We start from the raw sequence: 27,854 nt of genomic DNA, 5'->3' as shown, positions 1-27,854 counted from the left end.
TATTAAAGCAATGTATACAGCTCAAACTGCAGAGATAGCCCAGTGACAGAGTGACTGCCAGATATGAGGCCCTAAGTTCAATCCCTAGCACCTCTAGTAGAGAACTCAAAAAGTTACATAATTTTATAAGTATATAACAGAATGACAGACCTAATTGAGCTGGTCAGAAAAGACTTGTTTAGGTAAAGAGAGTAACATGCACTGAGGTCATGTGGTGGAGGAGAATGTGACATTCATAAACTAAAGAATAGAGAGCTGGACTAGGGGGAAGTGAGACAAAAGAAGTAGGCAAAGGTAGTATCATGTCAAAGTCTCTGGTTTTTATTTTAAGAACAATGGGAAACTCCTGAAGGATTTTAAACTACAGTGGGACAAGGGTGAGAAGGGTAGCATCCCAGTTATTGCAAAAGTCCAGGCAAAAGATTAGTAGTTTGAGCTAAGGTAGTATTGGCAGAGACTACGGGACAGTGAGAATGGGAGAACAAGGTATTCTCTGAGACAGGGGCTACAGAGGTAATTGTCTTGGTTACTTTTCTGTCATTGCTGGGACAAAATACCCAACACCCAAAATTAGAGAAGGAAAGGCTTATTTAGTTTGCAGAGGTTTCAGTCCATAATCAGCTAGCTCCAAGTCCGAGTGGCTCATAATAGCAGGCAACAGTTCATGGCAGCAGAGCAACAAGAGCAAAAGAGGAGCACAGAGAGAAGAGTCTTTCAGTCCCTTATATTATATGTAGGCCACACCCACCTGGCACTCACATCCATAATCCCAGCACTGGACAATGAGTCATTCACAAACTTTAGAAGCCCACTTCCATGACTGCATGATAACAGTGATGGAGTCAGAGAGAGGGGATCTCTCAAACCATAACAGTGATGGAGTCAGAGAGAGGGGATCTCTCAAACCATAACAGTGATGGAGTCAGAGAGAGGGGATCTCACTCAGATTTCAGACTTAAGTAAATGCGTGCTGTCAGTATCACTTGATGTCAGCAGGAACACTAGGAAAATATCACATTCAGAGGAAAGATCTTGAATAAGATTTACAAATGCTGAGCTAGAAATTATTTTGAGACAAAAATAATTCTACATTCAAAATTCATTTACAATATAGTAAGACTTTCTTAATCTACAATGATAATTAGAGATACATTAAACTCAAAATTAATTTTACAATTTAATAAGTAGACAATTTAAAATTAAGGATGATACACTCCATCTTGTGCCTTATTTAATTATTAATACTATAATTTTGGAGTGTGTTAGTAAATATGTTACATTTAAAAAAAAACAATCAAGTTATGATTGTAGGAGGCCATACTATCAAGCAAATATGTGGGGAAATTAAGGAGGGTAGTGTTTGTCTGGAGAGATTTATTGGGCTAAGTGAACCAGTGAGGTTCATTGGTATTTATGAATGCTTCATTAGTGTGACTATCTGAGCACAAAGTGAATTCACATTAAATGATAAGACTTTCTAATAATTAGGAAGTGCCACTCTTTAGAATTTGTAATTGGAAGAAATGGACAAAATGAAAAGAAACAGATGAAAGGATAGTTGTTATAAAATTAAACTCCTTTAAAGCCAATTCAGTTTCTTTGTGAAGCAAACAAGGCAAAAGGGACCAGGAGAATTAAAAATGCATTTCTGTCTTGGTTGGTAACTCTACTTCAGGCTAGATCAAGGTTTCCAGGTTTTATCCTAAAAGTAATAGCAAACCCCTGAGGATTTAAAGAATGACATGATCAGAGCTGGTCTTTGGAAGGGATTATCTTGGCACTGTTGACATTTGGGGCTTGATGATTCTCTGCTGTAGGGAAGGAGTCTGTCTGATGCACTATATAATGTTCAACAGCATCCTTGGTGCCAATAAGAACCGTCCCCTAATGTGTAACATCCCAGAATGTCTCCAGGCTTTCTCAAAATATGCCCTGAGAGGCAAAATGACCCTGTTTAAAAAACACTGAGCTAAATCTAGGGTATATGAGAATGTCATTTGGCAACCAGTTTAGACTCATTTTATGCCCTAAATGTTATAGGGGGCATTCTCTAATGTGGTGTGTAAGAACAGTAAGACAGTTGCTCTGTTTTTAAGAAGTATTTGATGATGGAAAACTGACAAATTTAGAAATTAAAGAATTTCAGGGAAGAAAGATAATTATTTGAAAGTATAATAGAGAAGGATTGCTCTCTCTGTCTCTGTCTCTGTCTCTGTCTCTCTCTCTCTCTCTCTCTCTCGTTTCTATCACAATCTAGAATTATTTTGTAACAGATCTTTTTGGATCAGATTTATCAGTGGCTGGGGTTAGCTATGTTTATCACATTAGGAACTGAGCACAAGAGAGGCAAATTTAGATGGAAATTCCTTTGCATAAAATCTCTCCTAACTTTTCTGGCATATTGTTTTGTCTACCTTGGCCTTTCTCTTTGATTTCTCCCTTTTGTCTAATGCCATTTGATCCTACCAATGTATTTAAATTCCATTGAGCCTCACAGAGCAAGAAAAACCTTATTTTTGATCCTGCCAGTCCCACTTAGCATGTATCATTCCACTTCTCATTCTATCCCATAATCAAAAATCTTATGCCACGACTCTTGCTGTAACAATGAACTGTTATTGATGAGTCCCACAACCTTTTTTGTGTTCCATTGAACATTAGTGGCAGCCTTCCCCTTTGTTTGACCTCCTGTTTTTCCTTTGTAGTCTTGTCCTGGCTGCTTCTTCTCTCACTGGACTCTTTTTTTCCCCCTGGCATTTTTCAACTGACTTAGTCACTAACTGGCTGACTCAGGAGGGTTTAGTGAGTTTCAGTAGGTAATGTGTATTGCTTTCCCAACATCCCTCTTCTGGGCAAGGTGAGCAAGTATGCTTGTAAGTAAACTGATCATTGTCACTCCCAGATTTCTTTTGAGATTAAATTTGCCACTGCAAACTTTGCATGCTGACTGGCTCCTTTTTAGTAACATGACTATTTTCCATTGAGCAAGAATAAGATCCTGCATGATAAAACATAGCCTTGCTTGAGCTCTGCCTAGCAAAGGTAGCAAGTCATTGATGTGCCCTGAAAGCTCTCTTCTTTGTGTCACTTTGCGAGGAGCTGGAAGAAAAATGAGTTCTTTATGTCCAGGAAAATTATGAGAATCTTCAAGGCTGATCTTCAGTATCTCTGAGACACTTTTAATTCATTTAGAAAAGATACAGAAACTAACACTTTATTTTGATGTTTTTTGATAGTGCCTGTTAGTGGTGGTCCCCAAAGACCCAAGCAATCTAAAGAACTGGACAGGAGCTCTAGATTTCTGCGTTGCCAAGGGTGGAACGTTGGTGGCCATAGAAAGTGAAGTGGAACAAGGTAGGGTACTCCATGTCTCATGGGGCCAAAATAATCATTTTTATTCAAGTAGTAATTAAAATATTCAAGAACATTAGTATTTCCAAGTCAACATTTGAAATAGTATATTGTTGATGACACATAATTTTTCAGTGTGATTCATAAGGTTTTATGTCATAACATCTATAAAAAGTCAGTATACTGCATTGCTTTATCAATTGCTGGACTTTAGAGGTTTGGATTTTACCAGTAGCTCAAAAGAATAGATTTATTTATGATCTCTGTTTCAAATTTGTTAAAATAATCCCAAGTACAATCTGCTATAATTGCATGGGGTAATTTTTAGATCCCTTTAAACTACACACTTTTATTTGATATGTAGGCAATTATGTACTTTAGTTTACTTATAGTAGGTAAGTCCTCTGTTATTTAAAAAGCATTGAATAAACACTGGAAATTGCCCTGTTAATGATAGATGGAATCTCAGGTTATGGAGCTAATTTCTGTCAATTGAAAACAAATTTGAAACAAAACTGAAAGAAACTGCATTACCTTAACAAGGACAAAGTAACAAATTCTACAATTGATTCCTAATTAAGTTTTGCTATCATTTAAATACAATCAGAGCTCTAAAGAGAATTTGATGATTACCCAAATGGTTTATATGGTATTCAATTAGATAATGTATTCCTATTTTTCAGCTTTCATTACCATGAATCTTTTTGGCCACACCACTAATGTGTGGATAGGGTTACAAATTGATGATTATGAGAAATGGCTAAATGGAAAGCCCGTGATTTATTCTAACTGGTCTCCATTTGATATAGTGAATGTAAGTTGCAAGTTTTTTAAAAATTATTGTAACAAAATATATTGTTCAAGACTTGTTTAGTAAAGCTTATTTCTTTCAAATATATATATATATATATATAAATTTATTTTAGTTTATTAATGTGTCAACTTTTATTTGATCCCTGATACCAAAAAAATGTCAGTTTTTACTCATACAATTTCATGTATGAATGTAATAATTCATCATGATGATTATTTATTGTAGAAGTTATAAAGCGGTTTGTGAATAAATTTACTAATTATAAATAAAAAGAGTGGTGTTTTGATTTTTGCAATTATGTTCTAAATAAATACTTCAATGTTATAATGTTACATTACCTTATTTTTATAACATGTATATTATTTTAAAGGTTCCAAATTATCATACCACAGACGTTCACAAACATACTTCACTCTGTGCCTTGCTGTCAAGTAATCCTAATTTTCACTTCACTGGAAAATGGTATTTAGAAGACTGTGGAAAAGAAAGCTATGGATTTGTTTGTGAAAAAATGCAGGGTAAGACATAATTGAGTTTTGATTCCTTTCATTTTCTTGACCCTCCTATCTTCTATATTTGTTTTACGTGGCTGTACAGCAAACTTGCACAGCTAACATTCTAAAGCATTTGTACATTGTATTTGCATATATTTAGTCATTTAACCCCTGCCACCCTTGGACTATGTACTTTAGCTGTGTTCTAAACATTGCTAAGGCCACTTGACGGTAGCCAAGTGTATGCGTTCACTTTAGGCCTGTAGTTTTGTTCCTTTGTTCTAGGATTATATATTTGTCTTAGTCTATTTTCCGATACTCTAATGAAGCTATAATGCGTTTAAAAGGCTACCTTGTAAAGAAAAGACCTTCATGTTGGCTACAACTGTTGCTTTCACTGAGTACCGGGTATCTATACCACACTGCTCCGGGAGGGCACGTTGAGTCTGGGGCTGTGCGGAACTCTGGGCAGCCTGGCACATGTGTGCTTACTTGGAGCATGAATTCTGCTTACTAAGTGTCACTCCATCCTCAGCAAAGCAGTTCCAGGAATGCTCCATTTCTGGTTCTTAATTGTCATTTAAGCTAGCAGTTAGGAACTGAAAGAATATACTAAATCTGTAATAATAAGAGAATATTGGAGGGGAGGAGCCTTGGAGGGAAAGAAAGAATATCAGCATACCATGTGCTTGCACTCTTATGAAAAACTTGGCACTGTACCTTTGGCTTATAAGCAGTAAGCTATAAAAATCCTCAAGACAATGAAATAGGTCAAAGTCTCCCCATTTTATAGATAAAGAACTTCAGGCTTAAAATAATAACACACTTAAGGACTCTCAGTCAAATATGATGATTGTATTCTACCACTGTGAAAGTGATCTCTTCTTTAAATTTGCTCTGTTACTCCTTCCTTTCTTTAGTATTATAGGTGTTCTTTTGAAAGTAGTAGAGAGTAATGGTGGTTAAAAACATTGGCTCTGAAAAGAGTGTATATATAATGCTCATTATAGTTCCTAACATATGTTGAACAAATGATAGTGTCACAAATTATTATTATGAAAGTTTTATTCAACTTAACAAATTCTTGTAAATTACAATGAATACAAAAATTTTACTCCTTTATTTGCCACATGTACTCAAATTAAGCTTGAGCCTAAAAGTGCTTATCTGACTAAGAGATAAAAGAGATATGAATAAAAAGAAAGATAAAGGCAAAGTCAAGATCTAACCCTGCTGGTTTAGAATCTCATTTTCAATAGATCTTTCTTTTTCAGAGCAATGAGCAAAAAATCACATTGCTGAAAATCACTTATGTGTTGATGTAATTTGATGGAACTAATTACCTAAGGAGAAATTCATATAGATAAAAGTACAGAAGTATAACTGAATGAGGGACATAGTGAAGTTGACATTTGAGTCACATATACAAAGAACTGTAATTACTTTTATTTTTAAAGGGGTCTTGAGGAATTTTAGTGGTATCCAGGGTCTTTGCACTAAGCTACATCCCAGTCCTTTTTATTTATTTATTTATTTATTTAAATTTTGAGACAGAGTCTTACTAAGTGATTAATTTGCCCAAGGTGGGCTTGAAATTGCAATCTTTATGCCCCAGCCTCCCAGAATGCTGTAGTTACAGGCATGTACCACCACACCCCACTGAATTTCAATTACTTAAAATTTTACTAATTTTTGTCATTTTGAAATAGCTACTTTGTTATTGCACTAATTTAGTAAAAATAACCATAGACTGGGTACGTAGACTGACAGACCTCTAGAAAAGGATAAACTGATAAAACACAACCCATCACAAGTTAGTTGGTTAATAGAAAAATTTCATTTTGGTTTTGTTTGCAATGGGTGCTATTGCTATATGGAGATAGCAGTTTCAGGAAAAGTCAGTTTCCTACTTTTCGACTTTTCACTGTGGGAGAGTCTGACCAGAGCAAGAGAAGAGAGCAAGAAACAACATTTCTTGAGTGCCTGCCTGTCCAGGTACAACAGTATGTATCCTCTATGCATAATTCAATGAATTCCAACCCATATCTCTCTAAAGCAGACTTCATTAACTTCTCATAGACCAGAAATTTGAGTTTAGGGAAATTAATTTACCCAAGATTATTTCAGCTATTTAGGGACAGCGAAGGGCTTAATCCTTTTTTTTTTCTTTTTGGCCATATCCACACCTCAGCACGCTCCTTTGCAGGGGTTTCAAATATAGTAAAATGAGTAAACAGAGAGGAATTAAGTCACTTTAGATAAAGTAGTACAGAAACTTAACTTTGTTTTCATGTTTTAGCTTTGCCTCATTCAGCCTGTCCCAGCCCATAGCATAGTACCAAACAAAAAGGCAGGTGCACACAGTGAAAGGGAGCCTGCGGGCCCGACAGAGGCTGCCGCTCACCTGGTCACAGGCACTGGTGAACAGGCAGGCCCCGCTATCACGTGCTGGAAAAACTGCCTTTAGATTTATAGAGATGGACTCTGAAAGGTGATGCCTTGATAGTAACTGATTATAGCAGTTGTGTGTCTTTGTAGTATTTATTAACTTGAGTTAAATTCTTTTTAGAATTTATACATTAACCAATGGTAATGATAGTCATACAGGGTCAGAAGTTAACCAAGTGTTTTATCTGAGAATACATGCTAGTAAAATTAGATTTTCAATGCAATCTATGACTGTGTTATATTTGTTAATAGTCCCTTATTAAGTATGGAGTCTGCTGGAGCATGTACCTACTAGAGTGAAGCCCGACTAAACAGATTATCTACCAAAGAGTGGCTGGTTTGGCAAAGGGTTGTCATAAATGAAAAAGCCAGAAATGATTCAGTCTATGTTTATATTTTTAAAGAAACTCACTTACTAAATTCCCTAAGTGTTCTAATTCTTTAGCATAGTATGTACTTTCAGGTAAGATCTTCATTTCAAAATAGTCAATTCTGGAAGAAAAATTCCCCGATCAATATGGGTCATGGTGACAGAGATCTGTAAGTTTTATTTTCTCTTTTTTCATCAGATGCTACAAAGATGCTGTTGTTCTTGTTCTAGATACTTCTGGACCCCGTGTAAATGCATCAGATATGTACCCAGTCCCCAATACCTTAGAATATGGAGACAGAACTTACAAAATAATTAATGCAAATATGACTTGGTATGCAGCAATAAGAACCTGCATAATGCATGGAGCAGAACTTGTCAGCATTGCAGACCAGTATCATCAGTCCTTCCTCACTGTCATCCTCAACCGGCTGGGATATGATCACTGGATTGGACTGTTCACCACTGATGTAGGTGTCCTAAGTCCTTTAGAACATCTTTGTGTAATTGAATTTCACATCTACTGCCTTAGTGACAAGACATAGCCACTGAAATTAGTACGGAAAATAACTTCCTAGTAATAAGAGTAAATGTAAGGTTTAAATAGTTGATTTACACAAAAACTGCTAACTAATCTTAGGAGGAGACTATGACTACAAAATAAGAGTGTCTATCTTTCTAAAGTAAACAATAACTTGCTTAATTTTTAGACTTAAAGCTCCCCTAAAGTTCCCTGAGTCCTGACACATCTATGCTTCTGAACACTTCTTGAACTCAAGCATTGTATTGGGGTAATTTGTTGCATATCAGGAATCCCCAAGAAAAATGACTTCTATTTCCTGCCTAGAAAGTAGATTGCTGGGCCAGGGCTAGGGATATAGCTCAGCAGCACGAGTGTCTGCCTGGCAAGAGCGAGGTTGTGAGTTTGATTCCCAGTACCAAAAAGAAAAAAAAGGAAGAAAGAAAGTAGATTGTTAATTAATTCAGTACCTCGTGAAATTTAACATGTGGGGTTTGAGATTGGGATTTTTGCTCTGATATTGAGAGATTTGGAGGATAAGTTTTTGGTTCTGTTTTCTGGTATTTGTAAATAAAAGTATTATACCCAAGTAGTGTTAAGTAAGTTCAATTCTATCCTAAGCCCTAGTTCTACTCCGCTTATAAGCAATTCCTTGTGTATCATCTAGAAATTATCTGTTTGTCCACATCATGCACATGTGACAGAGTAATATGTATAAAACACAAATGAGATTGTACCATGTATGTGTTCCTTGGATTTGCTTTTAGATTTGATATTTTTCATAATTTTCCTCCTGAGCACGTAAAAATCTCATGCATCCTCTGGAACAGTAAAGTGTAAGAATATACTATGCCACATATAATTTATTAAACCATTCTCCTGAGAATACATTTTTACACAACAAAAAACTATCTGTACATTTAGGGTAAATTTCCAGAAATGAAATTGCTAAGCACACTTAAATTGTGACAAGTAGTGCCAAATCATCCTCCAAGAGTCTGCACCAATTACACTCCATATAATAACATCTAGTTTTTGAGTTTTGTTTTTTGTTTTTGAGACAGGATCTTGCTATGTAGTTCAGGCTGGCCTTGAACCTACTACGCAGCCTAAACTGGCTTTAAACCTCAACAATGCTCCTGCCTCAGCCTCCCAAGTGCTGGGATTACAAAAGTGTGAGCCGCCATGCCTGGAATTACTAGGTTTCCTTTACATCCTTACTAACATCTGATATTATCAAAGTGTTAATCTTTGCCAGTGGGTTGGGTGAAAGAACAGTACTGTGTAGTTTTTATTTTGTATCAAAATAATTTAAATTTATGCAGTCAATTTTGCTGTGTGGCCTCTGCATTTTGTATAACTTAGTCTCTGTATACCAAACATATATTAAAAATTTAGCTAAGTTTTCTTTAACCTTTTTATGTTTTGGTCTTATCTTTGAATCTTTGATCAATCTGGAATTTATTTTGGTATAAAGAAACAAGGTTTTGATCCTACTTCCCTATGATTATTTACTCAGAAATTATGGTGGCAAAAAGCCAAGGCTTCCTAAAAGCCAAATGGTAGATATTCCTTTTGGTCAGGCTGTATTCATAAACTGTCTTATAAAAAAGTAGGGAAATAAAAATCTTTGTGGAAAATATGGGATGCTTGGACAGCACTGGGTAATGTCACCAGCAGTCTTGCCAAGGAGATGATGACTCAATTTCCCTCCACAGAATGGTCGTAATTTTGGCTGGTCAGATGGCACCAAGTCCTCTTTCACTTTCTGGAAAGATGAAGAGTCATCCTTCTCTGGTGACTGTGTTTTTGCTGACACAAATGGACGCTGGCATAGCACAGCCTGCGAGTCATTTCTGCAGGGTGCCATTTGTTACGTTCCCTCTGGTAGGTACAATTATGTTGAGTGGGGAAATATGTCCTGTGCACCTATTGTGTGCAAGGCTGCATTGCACCGTGGGTACAGACATGAGTAGTGAGAAGTCTCTGTGCAGAAGTCTCTGGCCTCATAAGTGATGTAAAGACAAATAACTGTTCCACCAGCCGTGGCTTTCAAATAGGATGGTAAGGGGTGTGGGATTCTTAAGGAAAGAATGCATCCTATCCATTTGGGAAATTACAGAATGGCTTCTTGAAGGACATGAAAGTGCAGATGGCCTTGAAAGACTGAGATATGCATGAGCGATAATAGAACATGGTGAAACCTTCTTAGGAGAAAATCTGGACAAAAATAGAGGGATGGCAAGACTGGGTACATGTGAGGTAAAACTGATGTTGAGATTTACCTTTATCACTGGCTACAGGTAAGGGAAAGAAGGGAAATCAGACAAGAAACAAACATCAGGAGCATGGGTAGAGGACTATGACTGAGGATGTGATTAGTTAATAAGATTAACTGTGCATATAAGAATATATAATATATATTAATTCTGTTCCTAATGTACTGTAAAACCTGCTCTTCCTTTTTTGAAAACAATAAATTCATTGAGTGCTTGGGAAGTATCAGGCACTAGTGCATTGAAGATTATAAAATTGTAAAAATTGTATCATTATTAGCTCCCTTTATAAAGAAACCAACATGTGGGGTAATGGGCCTCGGGTAATGTAGCCACACATAGGAAAAGGTGAAGCCAGGACCTCAGCAGGTTGTGCCTGACTGCCTCACTTGCTCTCTGATGTAAAGCTCCCTCAAGTTTCCTTTATGTTATGGCGTGATACTTTACCAAATGCATTATTTTCTCACTTACGCTTATTACCAAGTGATACTCAGCACTACATAGAATGTATTTTGTACATTTAGAAATGCCTTTGCCAGCATCATTTTTCTGCCACTATTTCCAAGAATCACATTTTTCAGATGTCCCACCCTTGCTGTAAACTATGTATTAATATGCCCTGCTATGTTTAGGTAAGGATTATTTCTGACAGAAATGCTAAAAACTGACTAAAGTTTTATAATCATGAAAATCTTACCACATGTATTTATCTTGGTCTTTCATAGAATGTAATGCAATATTTACTTCAATAATGAATCCCATCTCCAGCCTGAAATCATAACTGGTTTTTCTTCATAGAGATAAAGTTATTTGGACACCCAATGTGCTCAGAAACATCTATTCCCTGGGTAAAATTTAAGAGTAATTGCTACAGTTTTTCTACACTCCTAGACCATATGAGTTTTGAGGCTGCTCATGAATTTTGCAAAAAGGAAGGTAATTCTTTTGTGATGGCAAAATGCTTTTATGTGCTTCTTCTTGACATTTCAGTAAGCATTGTGGTTTCGTTTGTCTGATTAGTTAGTGACATTAGGAGTAATGAAAAACTATTAAAAATGCATATTAATGAGTTTCTTTGTTGGAAGGACAGCTAATATATGCAACTCAATGTCCAGTTTAGAACTTGAAAAGATAAAATGATTTCTCAGCATATTGCACTTTCCCAGGAAAAAGTTCCTTTTGAATGCACTTGCATTATGAATTTTTAATATTGTCTAAAATTAACACTGCTTTAATTTCTTAAGGACAAGCAGATAAATTTTAATAAATATGGCTTTCCTTTAAAGTTTTAATCAAAAATCATTTATTAATGAGGGAAATTTGGGGGTAAGTTTATATTTTAGTGGTAGATCATATATCTAACGTGTGAGGCTCTCATTGACACCCCCAGTCAAGTGCCCACACATAAGTATACACACACACACAAACACACGCATATACACGCCATGTTAAATAATAAAATTTTTGACCATTATAGCCTGAACTCTACCAGTAATGATATAGAAAACATTATAAAAATTATATGTATGTGTAAGCACAAATACTTGCTCATTTGCTGTTTTTCTCTTTTGTAGGATCTAATCTGTTAACAATCAAGGATGAAGATGAAAATTTATTTCTCCTAGAAGAGCTTTTAGTTTTTGATTCTATTGTCCAGATGGTTTGGTTGAATGCTCAACTTGATAGTAACAGTAAGTGATTTGAGTAGAGATGAGGAGAAGGCATAAATAAATATATGGCTGTTAAGTCTGATGATAATGGCATCTGTGAGCAGAAAATTCTCATTGGATACATTTGCTGGGAAAAGAAAGTAGCATGAATCCTAAAGCCATTTTTCCAAAAACAACTGTTATCTTTTTTATGCTCTCTGAAATAATCCCAGAATAACAGACATCAAAACAAACAACAAGTTTAACTTTATACTCACTGCGAAGATGCTTGGCTGGAACTCTGTTCACAGACTCCGTCGCAGCGCCTCACACCCATACTGACTTGAAAACACTCCTGGTTCTTAAGCATTATAAAAGCACAGTGAAGTTATGGAAATGTTTCATTGATAAACTGTGCTATTAGAATTCTTATTTTCTACTCATAAATAGCAGTGTTTGTAATAAAATGGAACCATGGTATTCCTTTCTTTATGTAATTGATGGTTAGTGAAAGGTACTGCTTTTAAGGAAAATTGTTTTAATTGGCATAGAGAGCTTGTTGCAGTGGTGTACAGGGCAGTGGGTGAGTCTACCCTTGCAAGGGATATCTTAATCACTGACATTATTTAGAATTCCTAGCAGATGGTGATAATAAAAAGCAGGCTGACTTTTAGTTAACATTATTGTTAGTTTTAAGTTCTTTTCAGACAGTGCACCCCATGCATACCTTATTGCCTAGGCCCAGGGTGATCTCTCCCCTCGCCCTACTCTCTTGGTATATTACTGGCTTGCTATTTAAAATGCAGTGTAAAATTTCTTTAGAAAGTGAGTCATTTTGTAATGACATAGATGTTAGGACTTCAAAGGATTCTTTCTTTACATTGACTACTTTCATTTATTAAATGGCTTCTTTAAATTGGTTAAAAATTACATGGAACATTTACAATTTCAAGCTGTTCCATTAAAAAAAATGATACTCTAAATGAACTAAATGAAAAAAATACATCAAAAGTAAACAGAGGATTGCTCACAAGGTACCTTTGTTAATACCTACATTTTGATGTTGGGTACATGACTGTGCTTAGGGAGGTAGGCAGATGCTTCCAAAAGAATCTCATTAAATTTTGGAGGTTCTTTTTACGTTGCTTCATTTCAGACTTAGAATGTCTCATAACGGTGTTCACCTTCATCATTAAGTCAGTAATTTTTCCACAGATGAAACCATCAAGTGGTTTGATGGAACACCCACAGACCAGTCAAACTGGGGCATTCGGAAACCAGATTTGGAGCCTCTCAAGTCCCACCAGTGCATTGCCCTGCGGATCCCTGATGGAGTGTGGCAGTTATCCCCGTGTCAAGACAAAAAGGGGTTTATATGTAAAATGGAGGCAGGTTGGTAACATCAGAGGGTAATTCTTCGTTTTGATTCTACCCTGACTAACCCTAACCCACCACTCCAACATTTAAAGGTTACATTAAATCCATGTATTCAGAGATTATTTGATAGGACCTGGAATTATCATCCTATTCTATAGCAAATAAGCCAAAAAATGTACAGCTCCTTTTTTCACTGATGTGAAGGAACAAATCCTTACAAATATTAAGACTCTGTGACTTTTTTTGTGACATCTTGACTGTTAATTGAACAGGCAAAAAGGCTGTTTACCTCAAGCAAAGAGAACTAGAATATAAACTAGCAACTTTCATTTAAATGTTGCTACTCAGGGCTCTCTTCAGAACACATATACTAAATGTTGCTACTCAGACTATTAAAATTCCATCTTCAGTCTCAAGAAATGGAACCTCTATAGTTGGTGTATGTTTTTGTGAACAAGTAGATGTAATTTTCTGTTGGAAGTATAATTTGTCATAAAAGTGTAATTTGTCATATTTAACTTCATTTGGAAAAGTACACTTAGTGTATAGTGATGAAACTTAATTTTAGAAAGGTAAACCAGAAGATTCAATCTCTGCAAACAACAGCAAAGATTTCTACAATAAGATGTAAAGAAGGATCATGGATGGCGGGAAGGTGTGGGTAGTAATCAGAATATATTCTAGATGCCATTCTTATCAGGAAGGAGGGATTGTTGTTCCCTGTGCTGCTGAAGAAGTCTTTAAAGATGAGGCTCTGTAATCTCAAAGGATGAAGGGAATTTTAGATGCTGAAACAGGAAAAACAAAAGGCCTAGAATGGTCAAAGGCAGCAATGGAAAATGATGAGTTAGACTGGAGTAGAAGGCTTCTGTTTGGGGTAATGGGAATACAATTGACTACTGAGGCAGGAGCCAGCTGCAAAGAGTGCCAGGCTAATAGACTGAACTGCCTAATGCAGGAGATAGGAACCGGCTGTGTGCTCTGTGGATCCCTGCAACACAATTGCACTCATCCAGTGCAAAGATCAGCATGTGAAATCTCAGTGATAGAACTTGAAAAGGAGGGAACAAACAGACAGAGAGACCCATCAGGCACTGGAGACTGATTAGACAGTAGGAACAAAGGGAAGACAATCTGTGGGTGTGGACACCAGTATTTAAAGGCTTAGTAGCACTAGTATTAATTCTGTGTGAGAAACCTGATTAAAGCTAACAAATAGTAGACCTAAGTTATTACCAGACTCTAAGTATCAAGAACAAGTCAGAAACACCCAGTGTTTTCTTGTATGTACAGGACTTCAACACTTTTAATAATATACAACACCTCTTTTAAAAGCAGATTCTTTTTTTTTTTTTTTTTTTTTTTTGGTACTGGGGATCAAACTCTGGACCTCACACTTGCCAGGCAGGCTCTTATGCCACTGAGCTAAATCCCCAGCTCCCACAACACATCTTGTATCCTCACATCCTCACAGCAACTTCCCAAGGTAGTGAAGCAGTTAAAATATCCCCTCTTTACAGATGAGAAGCATACTTGTCCAAACTGAGGCTCCATCAAGGAGTACACTGAAAATTTCCTAAATGCTCCTTCTATGTCTTCCTTATCATGAAGATAAGTATCTTTTAATGGTCTTTTATAAAGAAGTACTTTTATGCACAATATTTTCAATAATTTAATGCCAAATTACCTCACATTTTTAAATTACTGGAGTTTTTTAAAATTGTGGTTCGCGGGCTGGGGGTTTAGCTCAGCGGCATAAGCACCTGCCTTGCAAGCAGGCGGTCGTGAGTTCGATCCCTGGTACCGATAAAAAAATGAAAACGACAAAAAAAAATAAAAATAAAAATAAAAATAAAAATAAAATTGTGGTTCGCTATTGCTAACAACAGTGATGTTTCTTATGCATCCTTCAGAGAGAGTGTAACTAGGATATCCAAGTGTCTCCTCCTTTTGCAGATATATTCACTGAGCTTCCTCTGGATCATCATCTACATCTTCCTCAGGCCTTTACCCAGATCAAAAATTTCAATTTCAAATCTGGGATAGTCTACTTGAAAGACATATGTTTGTATGATAGAAAGTCCTAAAACAGGGCTAGCTCACATTTTAAGTGGAAGAGTTATTCTTTTCCTGTATCACATTTCTCTTTAGGTGATAAAGGTAAGAAGATGCTCATGTGAAATCCTTGCACAGAGCCAGGTTGTTATCCTGGCTGGACAAAATCTACATTAGATTTTTCTTGTATTTCTATTGCACCATAGTACTGAAATTCTTTGGCTTAAAAAACGAGTTGTATTTGTGAGCACTAATAATAAACACTATAATCCAGGGGAACCTATTTGTCTTACAAAGGGCCACAGAGTGAATACTTAGGCTTTAGGGACCATGTGGTCTCTGTCGCTCGAGTATTGCTTCATGAAAACAGTCATACACAATATATAAATGAATGAATTGGCTGAGTTCCAATAAAACATTATTTATAGAGGTAAGTGGCCAGATTTGACACATACACCATAGTTTATTGAACCCTGCTATATGTAGTGGCATAATTTTGCTGAAAACATTAATTATAATTCTTTATTGATTTTAGATATTGGCATTGAAAAGGAGCTTCCAGGAAAAGGTAGGTTGTGATATGTTGCTTTTTCTTAGAAATAGTAAAATAGAAAGCAACTATGTGACAGTATCTCTGTTACCTCATTGTCACTGAGGTTTTCTGTTTCTTTATTGTCTTTCAGAGCCCAGTCACAGCACAGTTCCACTGGCAATCGCGCTGACACTGACAGTAATCCTGGTCATCTCCACACTGTCCTTCTACATCTACAAGAGGAATAGTAACTTCTTCCAGAGACTCACAGGGCTTGGCAACCCTTACTATCCTACAACCAACTTGAGTACAGTACATTTAGAAGAAGAAAATATTGTCATATCTGATCTCGAGAAGAATGACCAATGACAACAAAGTCTGAGAACACCTCAGCAGTGAAGGTGATAGTAAGAAAGACCAAAGGAGTCCTGTCTGGGTTTCCCTTTTACCCGATGCCCTTAGAATGTGAATAGTCTCACTACTTTAATTACTCATAGAGTGATTAACAGCCTTTAATTATAACCACGTCACATGGATTTTGAGTTACTCATTTCTGTAAACTGATCCATTGTTAGAAAGGAGAATTTTCAGAAAGATGAGAGGAATTAAAGGAAACTTTCCTGTGTGTGCAAACTCACAAATCAATGGGAATAGCAGTTTTTGTTTTAAGTTCCTACTAAAATTTGGGAGGAATTTTAAGACTAAGATGGTGCCTATTCAGACATTTACACCCATTCAATTAAAAGAGAGAAAAGTACAGCAAAGAAAATTTTAAAATCAATTTTATATATGAGAAGATCTTTTGGTTTTTATTTTATTTTGTTTTGTTTGTACCAGGGATTGAACTTACAACCTAGTGCTTGCCAGGCAGGCACTTATGCTGCTGAGCTAAATCCCTGGCCCCTATTTTATATATGAGAGAAAAAAGGTTTCTGAGAGAGTTTCTGTTTGTGTTAATTTAATCATTCTCATAGCCAGGTTTGGAAAATGCTAATTTTTAAATTTAAAACTGACAGGTTCTGAGCTGGGAACGGAGACAGATGACTGTAATCCCAGAGATTCTGCTGAAGCAGGAGGACTCAAGTTCAAGGCTGGCAAAACTCTGTCTCCGAATAAAATATTTTAAAAAGGCTGAGGATGTAACTCAGGCTGGGTGATAGGACTAGCAGGTTCCATCCCCAGTATAAAAGAAAGAAAAACAGATTCTGGGCTCTCAACTAATTTAGAGTAATATTCATTTCTATTGGGCCTGACTTCTCAAACTAAAAAGAAAAAAATTCTTTTTGATTTTTGAGACATGGTGTTACTGTGTAGGTCAGGTTGGCTTCAAATTTGTAGCAATCCTCCTGGCTCAGCCTCCTGAGTACAGGGATTGTATGTATTTTGGTCGCATTTCTTTAAATAGAGACATTGGTGAACATCACACTCTAATAAGCAGCCATATAGTTAAAAACTAGATAAAAAAACTTCAATTGCTAAATGATTGCTGTTTGATACTTTAAAGTATCTTACAAATAAGCGTAAAAGAACATATTAATATTTGAATACTGCTGAAACTCGTGGATTTTAAGAACTAAAGATACATAAATTCTTAACCAAAAGATGTAAAATATAACTGGAATTCAAAAGGAGAAAATTGATCTGAATTATAGATCCATTAAAACCAGGCTAAAGGACATACTGAGAGATACTTAATGAATTACTCTCCAGCAGCAGTCTAGGTACCATTATTATATAAATGGATTGACTTAATTGTCCTTTGTAACATACTATGACTTCTAGGATCCATCTCCTTTTGTGTTGGACTAGTCAGTAGGTTAATAATGATTAATAGATTAGTAGATTAATAATAATTGATATTGTTGGTAAATAATAAAACCAAGTACTTAATCTTCCTTCATCAGTGTCTGAAAAAGAAAAAATGGTTCCATAATCAATATTTAAATTTACTCATTACATAGATTACATAAAAACAAAGTGCTATTCTGGAAAGTGGGGGTACTAGGGCAAGCAAGTCAGGACATCTCAGTGTTTATAGCACTTATATTCTATTTAGGGAAGATGGACAGTAACCAGGTAAAGAAGTCAATGTGCAAAAATAGCAGGAAATTATGAAAATTAAGTAAGATCCTGTGACAGAGGGAAATGGGGAATTTCAGAACCTTCCTGAGAGTGTGCATTTTAATTATCACAACCAACTGCCTGAATGCTGGTGGGAACTAGTCACAAGGGGGAGCTCCGGGCAAAAATATGAATGAATTTCTAAATGGCAACCCAAGATCCTTGGAAATATGATTGAAGAGCGTGCTCAGAGGAAGTGGATTGTGTGGCCTGGAGCAGTAAGTGCAACTTCTTATAGCAGCTTTTTAACACTGCTGTGTAGGTCACACACTAGGACAACCTACTTTTACAATATTTCTAAGTCTTAGGACTTCATTTTTTAAAAAAGATACTATATTGTATGTCAGTTATATATTTAAGACTCTCATGAATAATTGGCTTGAAGTAAACAGATGGTATAAAACTCAATTTAACAATCTGTCTAGTGAAATTAAAATTCTGTTCTTTTCAGTGGACTTGGTGAAAACTGTATCAATTAGCCTTCCAGCCAAAGCCCCCCACACACACACACCAACTTGGTAAAATATGTCATTAGGAAAGTGCTTTTGCAGAAAGAAACAGTATTGTTCTGTATTTTCATAGTGATTAGTATTGCACTATATCTCCAGGGAAGGGGTCCCCCATAAACAGAACCATGCCCTCCTTTCCACTGCTGAAATTTTAGAAATAGAAAATACTAAAATATACTGCTTTATCAATTATGTATGTACATTTTCTATAATTTTTCCACATCTATTTTAAATATGAACTGTATTTCATAGCTACAACATGACGAGGAAAAAAAAAAAACCTGGATCTCAAACTTACACATAATTAATGCCTCCTCCCTTTAAAAATCAATTGCTTTCTGTGATTAACCTCAGCATCTTTATAGATCCAGGATATAGAAAAGCTTGGACTTTTCAGTTAATATCTTGAGTTCTTCTGATTCCAATAGTTTTCTTCCAGATTAAATTTTTCTTCTATTTGCAAGTTCTACTCCTATCACAGGTGGTTGGGATGATCTGTTTGATAGACATTCAGCCCCGGGTTTTCTTTTCTCCTCAAAATGACAGATTCATGAGAACTTGCCGTCTGTCCGTTACTGGGAGGAGACCGACTGCAGGTGTTACACGGCATTCATAGACAGCAGCTTTCTAACCACTCCAGAGCTCTGCTGGCAACTGCTATGTAGTTGTAGGTGGAGTAGCTTTTATCTTTCTCTTTGATTTGGTCCTGTCCTGGCTGTCTCTTGTATGGTCTCATTTCCTGATAACTGGCTGTGACTCCCATTTGAGGCCCTGTCTGGACACTGAAGTTCTTGACTACAAGGCCACTTCACCCTCATGGTGATGAGACATTACTCAGGAACATTAGCTACTCCCTTTGTCAGGGCAGACTAAACACTGTAACAAACAATCTCAAAATCTTGGAAGTGAAACATAGGAAAAATTTATTTCTCATTCATGAACTGTAAGAGGACTTTGCTTCATTCAGGTATTTAGGAATCCAGGCCTCCTATGTAATCTAGATAGCTATCTCCTAAGGCCTTGGAATTTTCTAATAGATCTACCTGTGGGTGACAGAACAAGTTAAATGAAGGCCTATCATTGATTAATCATGTAGTTTTTATAAGGTCTTTTTGCATTTTGATCTAGTTTTGTTTTGGTGCTAGAGATTGAACCAGGGTCTTGCCCATGCTAAGCATGTTCTCTATCACCCAGCTACATGCCCATCCCCCACGAACTTCTGGAACACATTCTCTAAATCACAGTCTTCAAATTCAGGACACATGTTCTGAGGGTGCACAGTGATTTCCAAGGGATATAGGGCATGGATATTTTTAAGGATCTCAACTTCTAGAATTTTATCCTTCATGTATTATTTCTTCTTTAAAGTGACTTAGCTGAGAACATCTATGCAATCAAGGTGTCATGCTGGTTCTTTTTTCTCAATTCTCTTTGCACAAATTTTTTTTTTCTACCTAGAAAGGGGGCATGGATTGCACTCCAAATCTTTCTATGACAACTTACCCTGCAAAAACTCTCCAAGGTACCAAAGAGAAAATTCACAATATTGGTATGATTAAGTTTCTGAAAATAAAGGAATTATAAACTTAGAAAAAAGCCCCATGTCTTTCCATTTGTTCATACATTTAGGACGAACTAACAAGAAATGAGTTGTGTCCCACATTAATAATCTGAATTTATATTTATTATACAATGGAACCACAGGAACTGTAACTGTCTTTGCTTGAGAACTTAATTCATTTTTATTGCTTAAAAAACGTTTTTGTAGAGAAAAAAATCTGGTGAAAGAAAATGAAAAAAGTACAGGTTTTTGGTAAAAATATGACTTTTTACCCTGTTTAGGTGAAAAACTCATTACAAAGTTACGTGCTTTATCTATCTTGGATTTCTAAGCAAGTGATAAGAAAAAATATTAACATACTTGTTTGAATTTAAAAAACGAAACCAGGCTTTTCCAAGCAGTGTCTTACTTGGCTCACTGGTCTGATAATAAGAATACTGCTATTCAAGTAACACAAATAGTAATAGGAGGAACAGAATCAGAAAAAGGATGGGGTACTAATTCTGTCAGAAAGAAAAAGGCTTAACAGGATTACAGGGAACCCATTAAGTCATAGGAAATTTTAGGTGAAACAGCTTTCTTAATATCTTTTTGAGTTAGAAAGCAAGTTTTTAGTTTTATGTTCAGAGAAAAAAGACCAATGTTGTGTTAACTTTTAAATTTCCAGGAAAAAAAGATTATCACAGGAATGGCATAGAGTACATTATTACCTTTGTACTGTGGTTGAATACATCTAAAGCTAGCTTGCTGGTGATGATTTTTAGTTAATATTGGAGTGGATTAGAAGAGGCAAATAAATCTAGATTGTTGCTCATACATGGATTTCAAATACTAACTTATGGAAGGAATTTCAAATCTAATATATAATGTATATATAACTGATGCACAAATAACATGTTTAATGACTCATAAAATACTTAGAAATAAAAATGATGGCTTGCTTTCAAAGAAACTAAATCTAAGTGAACATTAGCAATAAGCATTAAAAAGTCATATCTTTTTTTATAAATATTGTCTTTAGCTGCTTAGGATTCTCTAAAGCCTAATGATATTTTTGATAGTATGGATTATTTACAAGAATTTATAGCATTTATGATTTCATCTCTGTGCTTATAATTCTACATAAAAATACATTCAGATTTGTTAATTCTTTATGTTGTAAATTTTGAAGTACTGAACAATAATTAAATGCAATTTTAAAAATTTAACCATAAAACCAAAACTCAGAATAATATCAGTACTCCAGGTATGCTTATATATGGTATACTTGAAACATTTGTGTTATTTCCCCAGTCAGTCTCCCATTAGTGTTATTACATTTTAAATGTTTTTAGAAAACCAATAAATGTGACCGTTTCTGAAGTGCTAGATGAAAAAGTGACAACCTGCACATGCCTACAATGCCTGATGATGAATTCTAATTGCAGAAGAAAATCTATAACTAAAACCACAAAATGAGCCCTATGTATACCAGTGACCTTCTTTACTTAGAGTTAATTAACACAAGCACTTGCTTCTTGCAGAGCACTTTGCTATAATTTAGAACAAATTAAGGGGAAAAAAATCATTCAAGTGCTGTTTTCTTCTCACCATGAAGTTAGTGTGATGGACCAAAGTTAACTCATCTAAAACATAATCATCCATTTCTTGTAATTATGAGTAGCAATATGATGTCTTCCTTTAAAAAAAAAGACATCCTGATCTATGCTATTTTTAATTTGCTTCCTATGCTTCCATTTATTAGTGGAAATTGACTTAAAAATTAATATAAAATGCACTTTTCCATTTCTTCCTGTCAGGTTCTTATTTACTTTACATTTAGTGTATATTTACCTGGCTGTTTTTCAAATAAATATATTTTTAATTTAATATGACAAATTATGAAAAGAACTGCTTTTATATTTCCTCCTGCCCCTCCCCCAGTCCTAAAATTGTGACTTTATTATTGTTTCCACATGGTGGCATGTAAATTTACTGGAGCTCCTTGGTCACAACTGGTGAAATCTTAGCCTAAAAAGTTATTTAAACTTTCTTGCCCTCGCCCATCTCCTTTGTAGTGCTGAGTACTGAACTCAAGGCCTTGGCACCAAGCTACATCCCCAGCCCATGTTTCTTTTCTTTCTTTCTTTTTTTTTTTTGTTCCTCTGAAACAAGGTCCCATCAAATTGCTTAAACTAGGCTTAAACTTGCCATCCTCTTTCAGATTCCCAAAGTGCTGGTACTTCATATGTGTGCCACCATGTCTGGCTTAAACTTTACCTTCCTAGGACACAGAAACTTTGGAAACTTAGCTCATGGACTTGGGATTGAGCAGGGAGGGCTCTTGCTGCAGTCATACTGCAAATAGATACAGGAAATAAGACAGAATAAGGGAAGATTCGTAGAAAGGACTTGGGAAAGTTGAGAACCTAACAGGAAGTGTTTACTCAATGAATGAGTCACCAAGGACTTTGGAGGCTAAGCAGGGACTTTTTCAAGACTGAGCATAGATTAATAGAGAAGTGTTTACCCAAGCTATCACCACTGGTACTCCTTAATGAACACCTCTGTGACCATTCACTCCCGTTTTACTCTGTATGACACCTAAAGTTGCCAAAGAAAACCTATCTCTGCACACTAAACTCTCAGTTAGTGTACTGGAGTGAAGCAAGGGCTCCTGGCCATGGGAAAGATTAAAGAGCTCAGGGAAATGGGGATAAACAATGAAATCTCAGCGGAGTCTACATTGCATGTCATACTAAACTTCCCAAGAAAATGTAGGGGAAAAAAAAAACATTGAGAAAGAAGTCCTACTTGTTTAGGTATAGCTTTATAAGACAAGCTATGATTGCATATAAAGGGTAGGTTAATGTTATATTTTACAAATAACCTGCATTTATTACCAAAACATAGTCCTTTGCATTTCTACTACAATGTGTAGTAGTTTTTGGTGGTTACACTGCTGCTACACAGACTGCATTTTGAAGCACTCATTTTCAGCTCAGTTGGAACCTCAGTTAGGGAATTAAAAAACGCAGTCACACCAAGGGAGCATAAAAGTTAAATAGATATATACTTATCTTACACATTTTATTTTCCATTAAAACAACAAATACATATTATCTATTAACCTTTCAATGTTGGGAATGTGTCATTTGTTTTAATATTGCTTTTAGTTGGCCTGGCACCTAAAGCATTGCTATAAGGGTTTGTTTACAGTCTTCAGTGGGTTAAAATTCTAAAATGTCTGTTAGACCAATTCAATTGCAAGCTCTAAAGCAGTGTAATGGTTTTCTGTATTTCAAAGTGTCTTGCTCAATACAAAATTTTTAGATATGTATTGTCTTTGAAAAGTTTTCATTTTATTTTTCATAAATGAATTTGCTTCATACTCATTTTAGGTCATAGAATTAAACAGTAAAATTACAGTATCTAGTAAAATTAACATAAGGAGATTTGGGGGAACACACTTATCTGGCACTCAATGTGTGAACAAATCAGTGGGCACAGCTGCTAGGCTGGACCTTGTTCCACAGAAGACTTGACTAACCAACACTCCAGCTGAATCATACACTTCTTTCACTGTTAGTGCTTGAGGCTTACCCCAAACAGAAGAGGTGAGAATTTCCCTTGGAATTTAATTCTGAAATCCACACAGAATATATCTGAGCACAAATAATCCAAAAAGATAGAGAATAGTTCCCCTAGCCACCTGCCCAGATTGTGGCTTGCTTAAACATCTCTGAAGAAGAAAATCAAGATTGTAAACAAAGATGTGAAGGGAGGACACAGTGCCCCTTGGAAGCAAGCCAGAGACGACAGGCTTCCGCAGCAATCTAGGGAAAAGAGAACAAGCCTCTCAAAGGTGCGATGGGTATTTAGGATTTCAGGGCTCTCAGAATTCTCTCTAGTGATAAGGATGCATTATAAGACCATCTTCCCTTTTGTCATAAATCTAACTTCCTCTGTTCCATTTTCGTGTTGACCAAAAATTCTTAGCTAGTAGGTAAGTCTTTAGGGTACATTTACCTAGTATTAAAAGAATGTCTAACTTCCCAACTTTGTATACTAGGTTCATATGACAATGATTGTCTATGATAAAGAAAATCATCTATGATTTTGGTTAAAATTCCCATTAAGCTTGAGAGAAGTGTTGATTATGTGAGTATTCTTGCCTTAAATTTCTAATTGTAAATCAGTAAACTGATGTTGTGATGCCTTTTCCAAGTCTTGTGTATGACTCCATTGGGGCAGTGGTGGCTTGGGAATGTTGCTTTAGAAGGGCACAAATGAGGGAAGTCTTATTCATAAGGTCATCTAGACCACAGGATCGTGACAAGACCTTGCTCACAGGCAAAAAAAAAATCAGAGAAGAGAAAATAGGCTCTTCCCTTAACTCACAGGCCCAAGCAAGTGAGAGTTGCAATAATGCTTTAAAATCCAAATAGTTCTGTGGACCTGGGATCAGGGAGTTGAAGCAAAAATATGCAGGATCGGAAATCAGGAATGCAGAGGCATCATAAAAAAATTAAATGCAAAGTTACTCATTTGTTCATTTTTATTTTTTTCCAGTGGATCCTAGATATGAGAACACTTCTTCCTTTTGTCTTGGAGAGTAACAAGAAGTGGTTGTTTTTATTTTGATCTCTGTTCCTAAAAACATACATTCTTATTAAAAGCTTTTGAGTTGCAGTCCAACCTGATTAAAGCTGTAAAACAAACTTCTCTGAAAGTCACATAACCCCAGAAATAAAAAGAGAAAAATTTACATGAGCCTTTTTTTTTTATTACTAGTGACTGAAAAGGAGAAAAACAGAAAGTAGATTACTAAGTATCTTAGTTACGTTCCTAGTCCTGGCACAAAAACACCTGCACTTCAAAGGAGAGGCCTACCTCAACTCACATTTCAGTCCATTGTCCACAGGCCTCAAAACAGGACAACATGGTAGAGAGCCTTGGTGAAGAAGGGTCACTCAGCATGGCGGACAGAAAGCAGACAGAGAAAGAAAGGAGCTTGGAGGGAGACAGATCTGCCAGGCTATGTCCCTAACCACCCATTTCCAACAACCAGACCTTACCTCCCAAGAGCAAGCCAGCAATGCTCTCCTCATAACCCAATTACTTCCCAAGCACATGAGACTTGAGGGCTAAAATAGATCTAAACTATGAGTCAGGATTCTAATTGCTCACATTTATTTTAAATACTAATGCTGAGTCTTTAATCCTCATTCCTGTATGCGTACTGGCTGTTCCTCTAAATCCATACACCACCCTTTTGCATCCTGCTCTGTGCCTGAGGTAATACATCCAAGGACAGCCAGACACGCTAGCTTCAGTTGGATCCAGCACAATGGGAGGCCCAGAAAGGACATTTGAAGATGGTTTTTGAAAAAAAAGAAAAGAAAGCTTGGGAATTTGGATCCCTGAAATTCTGCCCTTCTTGCCCTGTTACACAGTTTGTCAGTGACCACTTACTTCCCTGGGCCTCAATGCCTGTCATTTTCTTCTCCCAATGCTATAGCGTTTTCCGGGTCCAGAAACACCGAAGCCACTTTTCTTCTTCAGGCCTGGAGCGGCACAGGTCCGTAATCTTCTCACACTTTTATAAACTTTCTTCAGCAACTATGTCCAATGAGTCACCTCTTCCGGGAGAGGCCCTACTGACACAGCAAACTTTCAAACCCAGATCACACTTTTGACATTGGAATGGTTCAGTTTCACTCTCTTTATCTTCTAGCTTTCAATTTCATTTTTATATGATGCTTTCCAACACAACAACATAAAATTCTAATTAAACACATGTTCAGCCCTACTAGATTCTAAAAGCAAGGACTGTAAATCATGACCTGGTAAGCCATTCTTGAGCTAAAATAAGAGTGGACACTTTCAAGGGAAAAAAAAGGTTATTATGAGCCAAACTGTTAAATTATACTTTCATGACTGAACACAACTGTAATCCATATTATTATTTTAAATTACACTATAAAAAGCAGTCATTTATCACCTTTCCAAAACATAGTGATAATATATTACCAAATTATCAAGGGTCCTTTAATAAAGTTCTTGAATGTGATTTATAATGCACACTATAGCTTATCCTTGAGAAAGATCTACTTAAAAGGTATACTTAGTCTTAAAGCTACTGAAATAAAATCTCCCTCTAATCAGCTGCCAGAAAGCTTCCGCTTCAATGCTTTGTTGATACTGGTGTCAGCAGGACATTAAAAGCTTGAAGCTTTTTATGTTTGATCAAATACTAACATTATGCTGAAGCAGAAGTATTAATTCATAAAGTGAAGCTTCCCAAATCTCTATAACTATCCTCCATCCACCCCCATACACACACCAGAAAGGTCGTATTAAGTCAGGAGTTTGGGAACAAAAGAGGTGGACATTTTGAGTGTTGAATAAACACAGAACTACTCAAAAACCAGAGGAGAGACAACCACTAAAATATATGTTATAAAAATGCCAATCATATCTTTAAAAGGGAAAATAACTAGTGCTGAGAAATAAGAACGTGACCTGATTGTTATTCTCATCTTCTAATGAGAAATGTAGCAACAAAATGGTCAGAAATTTGCTCCAAACTTTCAGACAGTGTTTGGGGAAACTGGGGTCATTGTCAATCACATCCTTATACTGCAGTCTTTTCCTCAATAAAATCTCTCAGCAAAGAAATAAAAAGAACCTTCAAACTTAAAGGAAAAAATCATTTTTCTCTTTTTTTCTTTCTTCAGTTCACTTTTTTTCTCTCGTTTTAATTGTTTTGATTCTGGGTCTTCTAAAACAAAGTTTTTATTATGCCATCAGAGTCACAGAAACACTCAAAAGAGCAGACTGAATTTTAGGCATGTCTCAGAAACACACAGAAAAATGTGAACAATAAAAACAATGTTCTCAGAAGGTTACTTACACATAAAAGCTTAAGATGTATTTGTGCTATGGAGTTGCCATAAATGCCATAAATGCTAGTCTCAGTCATCTTTTTCATGGTTCTCCTCTCATTTTAAAAACATACATACCCAGAGTGCTGGAAATTGGGTCCCGCAGCAGTTGTGGTGAGCTGATGGACATATTGGAGTTGGGCAGGACAGACCTGAACCCAGAACCACAGTGGCGTCAGTTAGCTGCCCCTGGCCAGAGCAGACTGGTGGGATCTGCTTGGGCTGGGTCATGCCCCTGGCTGGGGCCCAATACCAAGGGGCAAAACTGTCTCGAACCTGTGACATCCACACAGCACAGACTAACATGATGAAGGCACAGCACAGACCAATGTGATGAAGCCACAGGTTGACTGGCTCAGAGAAGAGGGTCTAGCCTGTATCATCCCTGTGTGCATCTCAGATAACAGTAAACTGGAAAAGGCAGCAAGCCCCCAGCTAGCACGCTTTAGAAAAACCATAAGCAATACAGAGAGGGCCTGAGACCTGCACCGTACACCTGTCTGAAAGAAAAAAGAAACATGACAAGAGAGAGAAATAAGAAAAAGCCTCCAGCCACTGACCCTGGGAAAATAAGTCCAGGAGAGGTAAATACAGAAGAGAACCAGTGCAGCAATCATGCAATACCAGCCACAGCATCAGCAGACTTAAATACCTTTGTGACCTTGTGGACAAACTTAAAACTGAAATTCTAATCCAAGTGAGACAAGATATAAAAAGATTAATAAAAGAAATGCTAAGCCCTTCTCAAGAAGACACAGATGGAAGAAGGGAGGAACCCAGAAAAAGAAAAGAAACCTTTGGTGAATAATAAAAACAAAATCCAGAATACATAAAACAGATCTAAAGAGATT

General features: G+C 36.3%; 1 protein-coding gene across 6 annotated transcripts in view; it reads left to right on the top strand.

Annotated features, from left to right (window-relative positions):
• Positions 1–24,824, top strand: part of Pla2r1 (phospholipase A2 receptor 1) — a 135,063-nt gene extending 110,239 nt beyond the window's left edge. For 2 of the 6 annotated variants that reach the window (XM_063259142.1, XM_063259145.1), the window contains exons 21-30: positions 3,237–3,354; positions 4,035–4,165; positions 4,536–4,683; positions 7,709–7,947; positions 9,716–9,884; positions 11,072–11,209; positions 11,848–11,964; positions 13,138–13,314; positions 15,890–15,922; positions 16,038–24,278. In XM_063259142.1, the coding sequence (XP_063115212.1) occupies positions 3,237–3,354; positions 4,035–4,165; positions 4,536–4,683; positions 7,709–7,947; positions 9,716–9,884; positions 11,072–11,209; positions 11,848–11,964; positions 13,138–13,314; positions 15,890–15,922; positions 16,038–16,255 (1,488 nt within the window). In that variant the 3' untranslated portion in view covers positions 16,256–24,278. Of the gene's footprint in view, positions 1–3,236; positions 3,355–4,034; positions 4,166–4,535; positions 4,684–7,708; positions 7,948–9,715; positions 9,885–10,998; positions 11,210–11,847; positions 11,965–13,137; positions 13,315–14,819; positions 15,839–15,889; positions 15,923–16,037; positions 24,279–24,628 lie in introns of those variants that run through there. The other 4 variants (XM_063259143.1, XM_063259144.1, XM_063259146.1 and 1 more) reach the window with 4 other exon arrangements.
• Positions 24,825–27,854: the final 3,030 nt, after the last annotated feature.

This window comes from Cavia porcellus, unplaced genomic scaffold (assembly GCF_034190915.1).
Source record: "Cavia porcellus strain 051 isolate PalLab524CR breed Dunkin Hartley unplaced genomic scaffold, mCavPor4.1 scaffold_12, whole genome shotgun sequence".
Lineage (NCBI taxonomy): Eukaryota > Metazoa > Chordata > Mammalia > Rodentia > Caviidae > Cavia > Cavia porcellus.
Note: the sequence above shows the minus strand (reverse complement) of the source record. Positions and strands in the feature narration are given on the sequence as shown.